General features: G+C 41.6%; 1 protein-coding gene across 1 annotated transcript in view; it reads left to right on the top strand.

Moving 5' to 3' along the window:
• Positions 1-18,244, top strand: part of DNAJC5 (DnaJ heat shock protein family (Hsp40) member C5) — a 69,045-nt gene that overhangs the window by 40,815 nt on the left and 9,986 nt on the right. The window contains exon 3 of the mRNA XM_081949831.1: positions 12,240-12,357. Coding sequence (XP_081805957.1) covers positions 12,251-12,357 — 107 coding nt within the window. The 5' untranslated portion in view covers positions 12,240-12,250. The remainder of the gene's footprint in view (positions 1-12,239; positions 12,358-18,244) is intronic.

The following is an 18,244-nucleotide window of genomic DNA, read 5'->3' as shown; positions in this document are numbered from 1 at the left end:
TCATATATTCAATATTCATATCCAATTACTAGTCATACCAATACATATGCATACATTATTATCATTATCAGTTGTTTATTTAACCATATCTATTGTCACTAAATTCCACTAGATTTAACTAGTTTTAGATTATACACTTTCATCTATCAACCTGTATCTTTCCAGTAGCAAAACAATCTCATGTCTTCTGCCATTTGTGGTACCAGTCCTCTAATCATCTCCTTAATCAAATTTGTATGGACTCCTCTGTATGGACTCCACGTAGTAATGAGGAAGGAGAATTTTAGTCCATAGGTTGCAAAAATAATAATTAAAAAAAAGATAGAAGAAAACTTAATCCATTTGTTTAAAAGGCTTGCATAAATTCCATCCATAAAGATAGCGTTTAAGAGCAAGATAACACACTGACCAAAACCTTTCAAAGCTTAATTCCACTGCTTATTTCTTCTGTTCTCAGATTTAAATTAATTTTAAGTTTTGCGTAGGCAGTCTCTTTTAAAACGCTAAAATTTCCTCACCAGCTCCACTTTCTCTTTCCGTTTCCTTCCGTTCGGAGCCGTCCCAACTTCATCAGCCTAGGGGCTGTGCTTTTATCTCCAGCTAGAAGAACTTCTCCTGGGCCGATCAGGGACTTTGCGGTGTCCCTGCGATCAGCAGGACTTACTCTTCCTGTTCGTCGTCTCTACGGGATGGTTTAGGTCCGATTGGACCACCCAGCGATAAAAGTTTCGGCAGCAATCTCAGAGCATTGAGATCGCATGACCGTCTCGTAGCGACGTTGGCTCCTCCTCCTCATTTCACCATTCTTAACCCTCTTATCTTACTCCTCTGTCTGCTATATTGGCTGATTACCTCTAGTAAATTTAAACCACTTGGATACATATATATGTGTTAATTCTCCTTAACTACTATTTTTGGGCTTTGTTGTCTTCCTTCATTGATCTTTGTTTCTTTCCTCCATCCACCTCTACCATTTATCCTATATCTGGTAGTATTCTGTTTCTTCTTTTCCCTGGATCTCTTTTGTTAATTTGTCCATTTCAGCACAATCCATAACCTTTCTTATTATTTCATCTTTGCTTGGGATTAATTGTTTTTCCATTTCTGGGCAAAGGCAATCCTTGTAGAAGGCCTATTTTGAGTTTTGATCATTTAGGCTGATGCTGCCTTGCCTAGAATTTGAGCATCATTGGCTTATAGGCATCTAGGATGCCAGGTGCCCAATCGTTTTAGAAGAACCCATTTTAAAAACCCGGTGAGGGGGAAAAAAAATCTTTTGGTCCTCATCTCTTCAGCTACTGTCATTTTTGCAGGGAGAAGGCCCCCCAAGCAAGAGAAAACACACGAGTTAATCCGAGGGCTTTAAAAAATACCTTTTCCGTCAGGCCTGTTTAATCTAGCATAGCTAGCTCCAGTGACCTGATCCCAAAATAGCAAGCAGTCTCTCTTCTCTCGGAGTATTTGCTGCTAAGTAATGACAGATGGTGATTTAGCTTGGTTTGAAACTGAAACTCTGTAGTGCGGAACAAAAAAAAATGGACAGAAGGGAAAATGAGATCCAAGGTCTTCTTTTCAATTGGAGTTCATTATGTGACCGCACACTAAAAATTTAGACAACCCAGCAGCAAGGTGGATATTTATTTATTTATTTATTTATTTATTTGAACTTATTAGTCGCCCCCTCTCCCCACAGGGATTCGGGGCGACGTACAAAAGCAACAGTCAGAACAGTGTCATACAGAGGAGGTAAAAATAAATAAATAAATTACAATACTCAGAAAGGTTAAAACCTCAATAACATTAAAAACTTAAAGAACTAAAATTAACAATTAAAAATGACCAAGGGGTGGAAAAGTTGTCGAGTTATGCCAGGCTGGCTAGCCGAAACAGGTGGGTCTTCAGTTTACTGCGGAAGGAGCGGAGATCGGTTGTTGTCCTAATGTCTGGGGGGAGGTCGTTCCAAAGGGTAGGGCCCGCCACAGAGAAGGACCTACTCCTGGGCACCGCCCTCTGACAATCTCTAGAGGACGGCACCTGGAGGAGACCCTCTCTGTGTGAGCGAATAAGATAAGACTCCATTATGAAGAACGGTTGCTGGAACTGGGTTTGTCTACTTCCTTGATGGTGAGCCTGGCACGAGTGCCACAGGCGGCACGCGGAGCCCTATCTGCGGGCATGCCAGCTGTCGCCCCAACGTCACTGTGCATGCATGTGCACCTCCTGCCAGCCAGCTGGCCTTGAGGTCTCTGCCGTGCATGTGCAGGGGGGGAGGGGGTGCATGCGGGGAGGGGGGGTGCATGCATGGGAGCAGGGCACATGCATGGGGGGCGCTTGCATTGCATTTTGGGGTCTCGCGCAGCCTCCCCACACCCCGTTTTGGCTTCCAGGTTGGCGCAGGAGTGCCTGGAAAGCCTCCTGCACCAACCTGGAAGCCAAAAATGGGCGAGGGGGGCGTGGCACATGCGCAGGGTATGCTCAATTATTATCTGTTTCACAGTCTGATTACCAGAGTGCTATTCAACCATCTAGGACTGTGATGGCAAACCTATGGCACACGTGCCAGAGGTGGCACGAAGAGCCTCTCTCTGGGCACATGCCCTGTTGCCAGCTGCTGTCTGAAATTTGTCTGAAACGGTATAGGGTTTCCTGCCTAGGCAGGGTGTTGGACTAGAAGCTCTTCTGGGGTCCGGCACGCACATGGGAAGACCAGCTGGCTGGCACACACATGCGCACGGGCTGTTAGGTAAGCTCCCCGTTAGAAGAGCGAGTGTGCAGAGAAGCGTGATGAGAGTGGTGTTGGAGAACACGCAAACCAGCATACAGAGAAACTCCAGTTTAAATAGGGTTTTACTTTCGTGGAAAATAGAGGTATTCAGAGTTCAATTTACACACAGTTCAGTCAGTCAGTTATCCATCGAACACAGTCCAGTATCATATACTCAGTTCAGCACACAAAGTCGCTAACAGTAGCAAAATTCACAGTAACTCACGATACATCCACCGAGCAGCATCTAACAAACAGAGAGCTAACAGTCATTCTGGCTCCCTCTTATGGCTGCTTGAGGTAACAGCGACCAATCCCATTACAGCAGTACTTAAAGCTACAGTACTACCATCATGGTTTATATATTGCTGACCCAACTGTTAGCTTACATTCCTAACACGGACAACTACTGTTCTGGGTTCCGGTGCTCCCGCCCACACGAATACCAGCAGCCGGCACATATATGCGCACCGGAACCCGGAATAGCAGCTCCTCTTCTGGTTTACAGTGCACATACATTCTGGTTTCGGCACTTGGTATCAAAAAGGTTCACCAACACTGATCTAGGAGAAACAGGAGCATTGCCCAACACCTGCAAAATCTGAAGTTTTATTTTAGTCTGGAGAAACTCCAGGGGTTTTCTTCCCATTTCCAGGGGCTTCTCTTTTTTGACCCATGAATAATATTGGAGAGTTTAACTGTCTCCTTCCACTATGTAGATCGGTGTTTCTCAAGCTTTAACAATCTCCAGATGTGTATGATGTTGAAGAGCAAGGAAGCTTAAAAACTAGACATCTGTTTTGGCTGTCGTTTAACGCAGGTGTCAGGAAAGGGATTCTTAAAATGCAGTGTCAGTTCCTCAGCACATAATTGGAGGGGGGGGGCTTTTCACTTTTACGTTCAGCAGGAGCTTGATTTGGTTTGAAGGTTAGTATTCTAGATTTTAAATAATTTCTTTGTAACACCACTCTGGATTCAGAGTTAGTTCTTGTTAGGACGTTATTCTGCAAATTAAATAGAACTATCCCTTCCTTTTGGTCTCCACGATGTAAAAAAGATGTGGAGACTCTAGAGTCTAGACAGAGTGCAGAGAAGAGCAACGAAGAGGCTTAAGGGACTGGAGACTAAAACATGAAGGACGGTTGCAGGAATTGGAGATGTCTAGTGTAATGAAAAGAAGGACTAGGGGAGACATGATAGCAGTCTTCCAATATCTCAGGGGTTGCCGCAAAGAAGAGGGAGTCAATCTATTCTCCAAGGCACCTGAGGGTAGAACAAGAAGCAACGGGTGGAAACTAATCGAGGAGAGAAGCAACCTAGAACTGAGGAGAAATTTCCTGACAGTGAGAACAATCAATCAGTGGAACAGAAGTTGCCTCCAGAAGTTGTGAATGCCCCAACACTGGAAGTCTTTAAGAAGATGTTGGATAGCCATCTGTCTGAAACGGTATAGGGTTTCCTGCTTGAGCAGGAGGTTGGACTAGAAGACCTCCAAGGTCCCTTCCAACTCTGTTATTCTATTCTTTGGTTATGTAGGAAAATAAATGCTGAATCTAAAAAACAAACATTCACCCTTAAATGCTGTTTGAAGGAAAAAGAAACCTTGATTAACCCAGAGCACCATTTGGCCTTTGTAGAGGTAGTCCTCGACTTATGGCCACAATTGAGCCCATTTCTGTTGTTAAGTGGGCCATTTGTTAAGTAAATTTTGCCCCAATTTGTGCCCTTCCTTGCTGCAGCTGTTAAGTGAGTCACTGCTATTTTTACGTTAGTCACATGGTTGTTAAATGAATCTGGCTTCCCCATTGACTTTGCTGGTCAGAAGTTGATCACATGGCCCCGGGACACTGCAAGCGTCATAAATATGAATCCGTTGCCAAGCTTCTGAATTTTGATCATGCGGCCACAGAGTCGTAAATGTGAAAATCAGTAATGTCAAATGGTTTTCAGTGCCGCTGTAACTTTGAACAGCCACTAAATGAACTGTGGTAAGTGGAGGACTACCTGTATCATGGAACATTTATTATTTTGTCCTTTGCACACGGTTTGCAAGTCTGGTTAGCCTACACTCCAGCAGAGTCACGCAGTTAATGACGGTGCCAGGTGGGAGGAAGGTGGGAAGTGAATATGAACCAGCTGACGTGACATGGGGATATGGAAGGACGGTTTTGTCCAAAGCAGCGTCATCGGTTGAGAAGCTTGTTAAAAAGAAGTAGAGTCTTCAATAGGGGAGAGGAGGCCCTGAGTCATTTGGACAGATGTTATCTCTCATGCTAAGACAGCTGCAGTGGAAAAGGTCTAACATGAGAGGCAAATACATCATGGGAAATGCAGTGAATGGAAGGAATTCAGCATTGGGGTTCAGAGGTGATAGTTGTCACAACAGAATCAGTCTTTTCTCAAAATCAAGGATGTCCAACCATGGCAGCTTTAAGACTGGCGGACTCAACCCCCCCCCCCCAAATCTTAAAGCTGCCAAGAATTGAACACCCCTTACTCAAAACACTAGCCTGGCCACCTTTGAGACAGGTAAATACGTGGAATTCCTTTATGGTGTTTTGAGTCACTTGGAGGAGAAGATGGAGGTGGAAATGGAGAGGGAGAAGGGAGAAAACGGTGGTGAAAACAGCGCTTTATGGCCCTTTCTAAGCGGTTTACAGGGTCAGTCTATGGCCCCCAATAATCTGGGTCCTCATTTTATCAACCTCGGAAGGATGGAAGGCTGAGTCAACCTTGACCTGGTCAGGATAGAATGCCTTGCAGTTGTCAGAATTAGCCTGCAATACTGCATTCTAACCACTGCTCCACCGTGGCAGATGATAGATAGATAGATAGATAGATAGATAGATAGATAGATAGATAGATAGATAGATAGATAGATAGATAGATGATAGATAGATAGATGATGATGATAGATAGATAGATAGATAGATAGATGATAGATAGATAGATGATAGATAGATAGATAGATAGATAGATAGATAGATGATAGATACTATAGATACATACCATAGATACATACCATAGATTAGGTAGGTAGGTAGGTAGATAGATGATAGATAGATAGATAGATAGATAGATAGATAGATAGATAGATAGATAGATAGATACATACATACATACATACATACATACATACGTACTATAGATACATACCATAGATACATACCATAGATTAGGTAGGTAGGTAGGTAGGTAGGTAGGTAGGTAGATAGATGATAGATAGATAGATACATACATACATACATACATACATACATACTATAGATACATACCATAGATACATACCATAGATTAGGTAGGTAGGTAGGTAGGTAGGTAGATAGATAGATAGATAGATGATAGATAGATAGATAGATAGATAGATAGATAGATAGATAGATAGATAGATAGATAGATAGATAGATAGATAACAATAGCAAGCTCGTTGATTTATCATATTTTTCAGAGTATAAGATGCACCAAGATTTTGAAGAGGCAAATTAAAAAAAAAAGTTTTTCCACTCTGCAGACCTCCCAAAAACGGCCCGTTTTTTGTCAAAAAAAAGGGCATTCATAGCCTTTAGGAAACTTGTAGAGTGCTCCTGAGGGCTGGGGGGGGGGGGGCAAAAAAGAACAAAAAAAAAGGCCCGTTTTTTGCTCATTTCTGTCTTCGTCAGCCCCCCCGGGAGCACTCTGAAAGCCTCCTAAAGGCTATGCATGGTCATTTTGGTGAAGGGGGGCGGGCTCTCGGGAGGCAAAAAAAATGCTGTATAAGACACACCCAGATTTTCAACCTCTTTTTTGAGGGGAAAAGGTGCGTCTTATATTCCGAAAAATACGGTACATACCACTTCACAGTGCTTTTTCAACCCCCTCTAAGCGGTTTACAGAGTCAGCCTCTTGCCCCCAACAATCTGGGTCCTCATTTTACCCACCTCGGAAGGATGGAAGGCTGAGTCAACCTTGACTCGTCCAGGATCAAACTTCTGGGCAGTCAGCAGAATTACCCTGCAATACCGCATTCTAACCACTGGGCCACCAGGGCTGTTTCTGTGCTTTTGCAAGAAGTTTGTGAATGCTTTGGGGGGACAATTTAGCTGCCATCCAGCAGCCAAGCTGGTTGGGCTAGAAGGGGGCAGAGCAGCCTTTACTGGTGGAGCCTTGCACTGCGTTATTATTGAGGAGCAATCAGAGGTTGCAGTAACATTCCTGGAAGGGGCTGGACTGGTTTTTCCCCACCGAAGGGCTGGGAAAACCTTGCTCCTTTGGCTTTCTCATTGTGATAAGCCCCAAAAGAGGACTTGCTTGTTTTTTTCCCCCTTGCTTTTCCTCCTCTGTGGAAATAACAGGAAACGGTCACCTTTGTTGCTCAGCAGTTTATTTTGTACCAGAAGGGAATGATGTGAGTTATGAGCAAGGCGTCCTCGGGGTAACCCTGTGGATTCTTATTGTGGCTTGCTGAGCCCATCAGGCCATCTTCACATAAGTCACTGGGGTCTCCTCTGGGAAAATTAAAAAACAGACTTTGTGCTCTAGTGACAATGGGATCCATTGCATTTTCCCCGATCAGTCTATTTTGTCCCTCGCTGGCAGCTAGCAAAAACTACTACATAGTGACTTACATACAGTGGTGAAATCTATTTTCCCCCCACACCGGTTCTGTGGCTTGCGTGGCTTGGTGGTGGTGGTGTCGTGTGACTGGGTGGGCGTGGCCAACTTTTCCCCGCTTTCTAAAGCAGAAAAATGCTTTCAAAATCTAAAAAAAGGACCTTCCAACGATCTGCGAGCTACGAGCCGCGCAATTGTCAGAAGCTTTTAAAAAAGCTTTTTAAGGCATTTTTTCCCTGTCAGTTCGCCCAAACCAGCAGAGAAAAAATGCTTTAAAAAGCACGGGAGGGAGAGCTTCCGACGATAGATAGATAGATAGATAGATAGATAGATAGATAGATAGATAGATGATAGATAGATAGATAGATAGATAGATAGATAGATAATAGATAGATAGATGATAGATAGATAGATAGATAGATAGATAGATAGATAGATAGATAGATGATAGATAGATAGATAGATGATAGATGGATGGATGGATGGATGGATGGATGGATGGATGATAGGTAGGTAGGTGGATGATAGGGAGGTAGGGAGGGAGAGAGATAATGATAGGTTGGTAGATAGATAGATAGATAGATAGATAGATAGATAGATAGATAGATAGATAGATGATAGATAGATAGATAGATAGATAGATGATAGATAGATAGATGATAGATAGATAGATGATAAGATATTTTTCGGAGTATAAGGCGCACCGGAGTATAAGACGCACCAAAGTTTTGAAGAGGCAAATGAAAAAAAAAGTTTTTGCACTCTGTAAACTCCCAAAAATGGCCCGTTTTTCGCAAAAATGGGCGCGTTTTTTTCCAAAAAAAGGAGGCATGACTAGCCTTTATGGGGCTTGCAGAGTGCTGGGGGGGCGGGGGGGCAAAAACAAGCAAAAAACAGCCCATTTTTCATGAAAATGGACCCATTTTTTGTAAAAAAAAAAAAGGGGGGGGGCATGGATAGCCTTTAGGAAGCATATAGAGTGCTCCTGGGGACTGGGGGGGGGATTAAAATTAAGCAAAAAATGAGTTGTTTTTTGCCCATTTATGCCCTCCCCAGCCCCCAGGAGCTCTCTAAAAGCTTCCTAGAGGCTATGCACAGCCATTTTGGTGAAGGGGGCAGGGTTTCGGGAGGCAAAAAAATGCTGTATTCTGTGTATAAGACGCACCCAGATTTTCAGCCTCTTTTTTGAGGGAAAAAGGTGTGTCTTATACACTGGAAAATACGGTAGATAGGTAGATAGATAATAGCACTAGCTCTTTGACTTCACAGTGCTTTACGATCCTCTTTAAGTGGTTTACAGAGTCAGCCTATGGCCTCCAACAATCTGGGTCCTCATTTTATCGACCCTGGAAGGATGGAAGGCTGAGTCAACCTTGACTTGACCAGGATCGAACTCCTGGCAGTCAGCAGAATTACCCTGCAATACTGCATTCTAACCACTGTGCCACCATGACAGACAGACAGCTGAGCCGCACGATCCTCGGAAGCTTTTTTTTTTACTACCAGTTCGCAGAACCATGGACAATTGTCCCTACTAGTTCAGCCAAACCAAGGCGAACTGGGAGGATTTCACCCCTGCTTACATAGGTTTCCTTTCTCTCCACGTCACCTTTTCTTTCTGTGTAAGAGGCTTTCAGGCTGAAAATTGGGGGTTATAAAAGCTTTGAACTCAAAATGCATAAATGTTGCCGATGCAAATTAGCGGAACACGTTGTCAACATCCAGCTCGAGAATCCAAATAAAACTCCAAGTTCATTCCGTTTCTGAAAATCTTACTGTTTCTTGAATACATGGCAACGTCGAAGCAAAACTAACTCTTGAGTTTCCCAAGCACCAGTTCATAGAATTAAACAATACTTTCCCCAGCCAAGCCAACCCCCCACCCCCCACCCCCCATCCTCTCACGTAGTCCATGTTTCACTGTGTTATGGGAACCGTCTGCTTCAACTCCACACCTGCTACAATGCCCTTGAAAAGGTTTCAGGTTCTCTTAGTCTCCAGCTGAATCATGGAGCTTTCGTTTCTCCATCTAACCCAGTGTTTCTCAAACTTGGCGACTTTAAGTCCTGTGGACTTCAACTCCCAGAATTCCCCAGCCAGCTATGCTGGCTGGGGGATTCTGGGAGTTGAAGTCCACAGGACTTCAAGTCGCCAAGTTTGAGAAACACTGATCTAACCCATTCTAAAGCAACACCTCCCTCTCACCTTACTCCGATGGCAAGTTGAAACCAAGAGGCAGGTAGCTGCCAAAGTTTCATTCTTGACATGTATTTGGAAAACCTTTTTGAGAGATTTGATGGTTAGAAGTCAATGCATGGATTTCAGGTAGTCCTCGACCTATGACCACAGTGGAGCCCAGGATTTCTGTTGCTGAGCGAGACAGTGGTGGTTTTGCCCCCTTTTGTGATCCTTCTTGCCACAGTTGTTAAGTGAATCACTGCAGTTGTTAAGTTACTAACACAGTTGTTTGGGAAATCTGGTTTCCCCATTGAGTTTGCTCATCAGAAGGTCACAAAAGAGGAATCACATGATCCTAGGACTCTGCAATTATCAGAAATGCATATTCCAGCTGCCAAGCATATGAATTTTGATCATGTGACCCTGGATCATGTGATGCTACAGCGGTTGTAAGTGTGAAAAACAGCCACAAGTCACTTTTTTCCAATGCTGTTGCAACTTGGTTACTAAACAAATGGTTGTAAGTCAAGGACTACTTGTGTAATAAATTCACATTTTATCAAGGTCACAGAAATAACGTTCATCATTAAAACTGCTTTTTTTCCCTGTGGAAAAAGGAATGGATGCTTAAAGATTAAGTGTATTAATTTCATGATGAAGAAACATATCTACCAAGGTTCCAACTGATGAACCCAAGCAAAGCAGGCACGACGGAGACGATCCAATCTTCTTACGCAAAGCTTTATTGAGTATATCATTTCGGCACATATGAAAGCAAAACCAGATCTAGTTATTTCCCGCACAAACCCATATAGTTAAAGTATGGATTCTCCCTCCCCCTTTTAAGCCAGATCACATTGTCCAGTTGTGTTTCTTAATATTGCTGTGAGACAATCTTTTTGGCTCTGGCAAACACCTGTTGAGGTGTCCTTGGTTCCCATGGCTGTTGTCTCATTGCCGGGAGTGTACATCCCTTTCCGCCTCGGGTTGTTGGCAACCTGAGAATCGAAAATGGCTGAAACAGCAAAAGCAAATTTCAAAGCTTGATATAATGTCCTTCCTTCATGGGGCTGTAATCAAAACACATGGGACTGAATCCTGTCCCTCTCCTGATAAGGTTGGTTGGACAGGCAGAATATGCTGGAGTGTCCTTCAAATGAACTTTTTGGCTGCCGTGGGTTGGGAGGCCTGGCCTTCTTAATCCAAATCACTCCTGCATATTGCAGAATGCTAGTTTTATGGAGATGGGAAACCAGTTTTGTGTCATGTTCCAGAAGTGATTTTCGAAAAGGAACCGGACTTTCTTCTTTTGTTTTATTTAAAAAAAAAAAAACATTTCACTTCTCATCCAAGAGGCTTCTTCAGTTCTGGCTGAATGGTGGGGCGTGGAAGGATTTAGAATAGAATAGAATTCTTCATTGGCCAAGTGTGATTGGACACACAAGGAATTTGTCTTTGGTGTATATGCTCTGAGTGTACATAAAAAGACAAGATACATTCGTCAAGAATCTCAAGGTACAACGCTTAATGAGATTTCACAACTACAGACCTTTATCAGGCTTGGAGAGCTGCCAGGCCAATATCTTCGAAACGCCACGCTGTAGCAGCAATTACTGTATTTTTCAGAATATAAGATGCATCTTACCCCCCCCCTAAAAGAGCGTGGAAATGTTGGTGCATCTTATACACCAAATACAGCCATTTTTGGCCTCCTGAAGCCCCGCCTCCGCATCCCATTTTTGCATAAAACGGGCCGTTTTTCGCAAAAAACAGGTGTTTTTTCCTTCCTCCAACCCCCAGAAGCACTCTGCAGCTCAGCAGGGCTGGGGGAAGGCAAAAATCCCTGTTGTTGTACAAAACGGCTCATTTTTTGCAAAAACGAGGGCGTTTTTGCCTTCCCCAGCCCTGCTGAAGCCTGCAGAGTGCTCCTGGGGCCGGGGAGGACAATTTGTTACTAACCTCTTTGAAATCTTGGTGTGTCTTATAGTCTGAAAAATATGGTACTTGGCAAGAAGTCAGGAACAGACCTTCATCCTAAAGAATTGAACTAATTGTCTCCTGCAAACTCCCCTCCCCTTTTGCTCCTCTTTATTCCCTATGGGAGGGGCCATTAACCCTCCACCTGTGCCTTTACTCCCAAGTCGGTCCTTGTTCCTTAGCTGTTCCCTTCTCCTGGCAGCTCTGCTCATGTGCACACTGAGAACAGGATCCAGCTGTTCTTCTGCCTCACTTGTGTCCAACTCCGAAAGCATCCTCACTGTACATAGTACAGTGTATATAGTGTTCCAATATCTCAGGGGTTGCCACAAAGAAGAGGGAGTCAAACTATTCTCCAAGGCATCTGAGGGTAGAACAAGAAGCAATGGGTGGAAACTAATCAAGGAGAGAAGCAACTTAGAACTAAGGAGAAATTTCCTGACAGTTAGAATAATTAATCCGTGGAACAGAAGTTGCCTCCAGAAGTTGTGAATGCCCCAACACTGGAGGTCTTTAAGAAGATGTTGGATAGCCATTTGTCTGGAACGGTATAGGGTTTCCTGCCTAGGCAGGGGGTTGGACTAGAAGACCTCCAAGGTCCCTTCCAACTCTGCTATTGTATTGTACGAGCCTTTTGGAAAAAGCATCTTTGGGACAAGCATGTCTAGGATGATTGAGGCACTCCATAGACAATGTCGTGTCATGTTTTGAACGCTTTTCTTCCTGACAGGGTAGCTCAGGATGGGAGATCAGCGGCAACGTTCGTTATCCACATCCGGAGAATCACTATATCATGTTTTAGGACTGGACAAGAATGCCACCTCAGATGATATTAAGAAATCATACAGGTAAGGAGGTGGGACCTCATCCTGAAGATAGTATGGGTTTCAGGTGCATTTTAAACATTTGCAGGCCGTCTTGAGTTTCAAACATCTCCACGTGGCACATAAGTATGTGGCATACAGACCTTTGTTGATACAACCGGCTCAGCTTGCGATTTTGGGTCTCGTTACATATTGTAGAAGTGTGTCGATTGGTTACAAATAACTTTCGTGCATCTCTTCCACAGTCATTACTTATGGTTCATATCACATTGTATATTTTAAATCAAAAATCTTTACATATCTTACTATCAATATTCCACAATTCTCATTTGATTATAATTGTTTTAACGTCCTTTTGCAGGAAATAATCCAAAATTAAAAACACAACCACATAATGACATTTCATTAATTATTTCTAATATCATCTAATAACATTACCCCTTTATAGCATGTTCTAAGTAAAAATTAATTATGTTTCATAACAAGGTTTCTAATCCTCTTTTCCAAGTCGATGTTTACTATTTGTATCCCAATACCTTTTATTGAGCCAGTACATATATATATATTGCCAACTATATCCCATGCCATTTCATTGTTATTATTATAATTGTTATTTATTAACAGAAATTCATTCGCTAATTATATCAGGTTTCCTCTCTTCAAACCAATACATGTGCGTACCTTGTTATATTATCAATTATTTATTTAACATATCACTCTAAAGATTACTAAATTACTAATCACTAATCATATTGTAGAAGTGTATCGATTGGTTACAAATAACTTTCATGCATCTCTTCCACAGTCATTACTTATAATTCAAATCACATTATGTATTTTAAATCAAAAATCTTTATATATCTTACTATCAACATGCCACGCTTCTCATTTGACTATGGTTGTTTTAACATCCTTTTGCATGAAATAGTCCAAAATTAAAAACACAACCACATCATAGCATTTCATTAATTATTTCTAATATCATCTAATAACATCCCTTTATAGCATGTTCTAAGTAAAAATTAATTATGTTTGATAACAAGGTTACTAAACCTCCTTTCCAAATTGCTGTTTACAATTTATATCCCAATTCCTTTTATTAAACCAGTACATATATATATATTGTTCACCATATCCCTTGTCATTTCATTGTTATTGTTATAGATATTAGTTATTAACAGAAATTTATTTACTAATTATATCAAATTTCCTCTCATCAAACCAACACATATATGTACCTTATTATCCTTATCAATTATTTATTTAACATAGCACTCTAGAAATTACTAAATTGCTAATCACTAATTACTAATATTAACTAATTTTTTATTATCAACTTTCATATATCAGTCTGTATCCTTCCAGTAATAATACAGTCTTATTTCTTTTGTCATTTGTGGAATTGATCTTCTATTTATTTCCTTAATAAAATTTTTGTGGACTTCTCTCCGGAGCTTGTTGCTTGTAGCATCACTTAACGTAATCTTGATGCCCTCCATCTGCTATTTTAATCACCTTATCTTTGGTTGTCAATCATGCTTCTGAGAAGTTTTTTCTCTTTAAATCCATTGTTTTTCCTCTTTTTTCTTCTTCCATGACTTGAAATCCGGGGTAGAGTTCCTGTCGATCTAATTCCCTTTTCCATACTCCCCTTTTCCCACTTTCAACCATGTTCACTCCACTGGTAAGGTAATCAGTTGTCTTGTCTTTATAATCATTTTCCCCTTCAATTTTTGAGACTCTGACTCCATCACTTTTTGCTGTTATAAATTCTATTTTTCCCATCTTCTTCTCAATTCTCTCTGTTATTTCTAATAAATTTTGAATTCCAGCCAAGATGTTTTGCAAATTAATGTTTCTTTTGAATATTGTGCCATTTTGGCAAGCTGGTAGATACTGCCACTCTGGCTTTCAAGGCTTCTTATATTAAATTAGCTTAAATGCAAGTTCATTTATGATCTTCAAAAAAGAAGGTTCTGTTTCTTTTTCTCCCCCACTGCCAGTAAGACTCTCAAAGTGCACCTGTAAAAACAATTCGTGCCCTTGCTGCTTATCACTTTCTATAAACAAGTTGCAAAGCCTCAAGATAACAAAGTCAGTGAGATCAAAAGGAAAAGGGAAAGTGCATTGTTTCAAAAACTCAAGCCTTCAGCCTCCAAGTGGCAGTATTGCTCCCCACTTAAGTTATTTCAAACTTAAAAGAAACAGAGTTCTTAAATGGAATTAATAGCAAGAAATAAAAGTCCTTGTTGAAATAAAGAAGAAGACTTTAATCCATAGATTTACAAATAAAAATAAAAAATAGAAGAAGAAAAACTGATCCATTCTCTTTAAAAAGAAAAAAAAAGTTGTGACCACTTCAATTCACAAAGTAGAATTACAAAGAAAAAGAAACACACTATCCAAAGCAATTCAATATAGGTTAATTTCGCCGCTTGTTTTCTTCTGCTTTCGGATTTAATTTAACTTTTTTTAAAATTTTGGGCAGTCTTTTCCAAAACAGTAAAGTTTCCTCACCAGATGGGCACACTTTCTCTTTCCGCTTCCATTCCGTTCTGGAGCCGTCCCAACTTCATCAGCCTGGGACTGGAGTTTTTGTCGCCGGTTTGAAGAACTTATCTTGCATCGATCAGGGACTTTGCGGTGTCCCTGAGATCAGCAAGACGTATTCTTCCTGTTCACCATCTTTACGGGACGGTTTAGGTCTGATTGGACCATCCAGCAGCAAAAGTATCGGCAGCGGTCTCGGGGCATAGAGACCGCACGTCCGTATCGTCGCGACGTTGGCTCCTCATTTTTCTTGGAGTGTCCTTCTTAGCGTTAGTTTAAACACACATGCAAAAACACGAATTAAAAATAGAATCAAGCAGGTCCAAAAACTTGGGACGTGTTGTTATTCTTTCCATGCCAGGATTTATTCTAATTACTTTAACCTCTTTTTCATTTCAGTCATCTAATTGGGGGATTGGGTCACCTTGTTCTTTGGCTGTTTCTAATCGGTGGGTGTTAGAAATCCTGCCAATGAATTGCAAAAATAAAGTTGCAGGATTTATCCTAAAAATGCATCAGGTGTTTCCAAATCTGTCTGTAACTCAGGCTGATCAAGAATAATGATCAATAAAAAGTAAGATACAGAAGGATCTTGACAAACTTGAACATTGGGCGCTATCTAAAAATGAAATTCAGTGGTGAACAAAGTAAGCTTCTACATTTAGGCAAGAAAAACGAAATGCACAGGTACAGTATAGGTGGTACCTTGCTCAATAGTAGTAACTGGGAGAGGAAACTTGGAGTCTTAGTGGACAACCATTTAAATTGGAGCCAGCAGTGTGCAGCAGCTGCCAAAAAAGCCAACACAGTCCTAGGCTGCATCAACAGAGGGATAGAATCAAGATCACGTGAAGGGTTAATACCATTTTATAAGGCCTTGGTAAGGCCACACTTGGAATACGGCATTCAGTTCTGGTCGCCACGATGTAAAAAAGGCGTTGAGACTCTAGAAAGAGTGCAGAGAAAAGCAACAAAGAGGATCAGGGACTGGAGGCTAGGAACTGGGTATGTTTAGCTTAAGAGAAAGAAGGACTAGGGGACACATGATAGCAGTCTTCCAATATCTCAGGGGTTGCCACAAAACTGAGGAGAAACTTCCTGACAGAACAATTAACCAGCTTGCCTCCAGAAGTTGTGAATGCTCCAACACTGGAAGTTTTTAAGAAGATGTTGGATAACCATTTGTCTGAAATGGTGTAGGTTTTCCTGCCTAGGCAGGGGGTTGGACTAGAAGATCTCCAAGGTCCCTTCCAACTCTGTTATTCTATTCTAATGCATTTTTAAAATAAATCTGGAATGGAACCATCTACTTTTAGAGGATGCTAAGCTATTGGTAGTAAATGTTATTTTAAAGTTTTGATTTGAAGGATGACAGTTTGTGATGGAGATTGGATCACCACCACCACCCTTTGACCTATGAGGCACATGTTTCATTACCCAACTAGGTAACATCATCAATGCTGGAAAGTGATGGGAGGAGGATGAGGAGGACTGTGAGGCCCCTTCTGTTCAAAATGCAGTTTAGACAGAACTTAAGCTTTCTTATATTTCTTAATAAATCTATAATTTACTTCAGATACCAATGAAGGGCATTCATTTATGGCTAGGATAAACCCATTCTTTGCGTCCAGATTTTCTTTTTAATGGGAACTCCCTCTTCTTAATTACTTGCTATTCTTTTAGCATTCTGCATGTGCTCAGGAGCACATTCTCCAACAAGGGCTCCTGCCCCAGTTTTTCCATGAAATGTTAGGCAACACATAACACAGAAAGTTTTAATCGTCTTGGGTCTGAAATTTAGTAATTCCACCCCCTCCTCTACATCTTAGAAAGATTGTGTAGGTAAAGTTTGAAATGTTTATAATAAAAGATTGAAATGTGCTACTGATACTTGGAATCCAAAGCAGGAAAGGCTGTTTAGAGTAGGGAGTACCTCACCTGTTAGCAGTGTTCTAATATCTCAGGAGCTGCCACAAAGAAGAGGGGGGCCACCTGTTCTCCAAAGCACCTGAGGGCCGGACTAGAAGCGATGGGTGGAAAAATCATCTCCCCAGTGCGATTTCAAACACTTTGAGTTTCTTTCAAGTTTTTTCCCCTCCCATTTTCCTACTTCATTTGACTGTAAATAAGTGTCTTTTTGAAAAATTAAGCAAATGAAGCCATGTGTGTGTGTGGGGGGGGGCAAAATTAAGCAAAAAATGGCCTGTTTTTCGCTCATATCTGCCCTCCCCAGCCCCCAGGAGCTCTCTGAAAACCTCCTAAAAACTATGCACGGCCATTTTTGCAAAGGGAGCAGGGTTTCAGGAGGCAAAAAATATATGTATTCAGTGTATAAGACGCACCCTGATTTTCAGCCTCTTTTTTGAGGGAAAAAGGTGCGTCTTATACCCCAAAATACGGTGTGTGTGTGTGTGTGTGTGTATGCACACAAACACACACACACTTTCTAGGCACAGCTAAGCAATCAATCAATCTCAAACTCTACACACAGAACTACTATGAAGATAATACACAAGGAGAGAGAGAGAGAGAGATGCCCTCACATGGGCTCCCTTATATATACAGCTTCTTAAAGTGGCAGTAACCCTGTTGATTCATCTTCATGTCATCCTCTTGGTTTACAGCCTTACAGCAGCTCGTCAGCTATTAAATCGTCATTACCCTGACAGGTTTAATTAAAAGAAGGAACAGGGATGACATTATAGCGGTCTTCCAATATCTTAGGGGTTGCTCCAGAGAGGATGGTTGGGGGGGACGGACCTATTCACCAAAGCATCTGAAGACAGGACAAGAAACAATGGGTGGAAACTAATCAAGGAGAGAAGCAATCTGGTATTGAGAAATTTCCCAACAGAACAATTAACCAATGGAACAACTTGAATGCTCCAACACTGGAAGGTTTTAAGATGATGTTGGATATCCATTTGTCTGAACTGGTGTAGGGTTTCCTGCCTAAGCAAGGGGTTGGACTAGAAGACCTCCAAGATCCCTTCCAACTCTATTATTCTATATTCTGTTCACGCCTCCTAAAAGAAGCCACACTGGCAGAGTTGAATAAAAGTAAAACAATTTGGCTCTTTGTGATGTCCTCTTTCTTGGAGAGTCAGGTACAGCTAATCTTCGACTTACACCCATAATTGGGCCTAGAGTTATGGTGGTAAGTCATGGTGGTCATTAAATGGGTCACCATGTAAGTAGACCTGATCTGCTGGCATTTTTTATACTGGTCATTAAGTAGATCCATTTTACCCAATGAGGGTGGGTGGTGGGTGGAGGGGTTGGCCAGAAACTGGAAATAAACACCAGCAAAACTGGCAAAAAAAATGTCAAAAATCGCCACATTTCTAGTGGAGGTGGCAAA

Source organism: Natrix helvetica (genome assembly GCF_964273705.1).
Source record: "Natrix helvetica genome assembly, chromosome: 3".
NCBI lineage: Eukaryota > Metazoa > Chordata > Lepidosauria > Squamata > Natricidae > Natrix > Natrix helvetica.
This window is presented reverse-complemented; position numbering and strand designations above follow the sequence as displayed.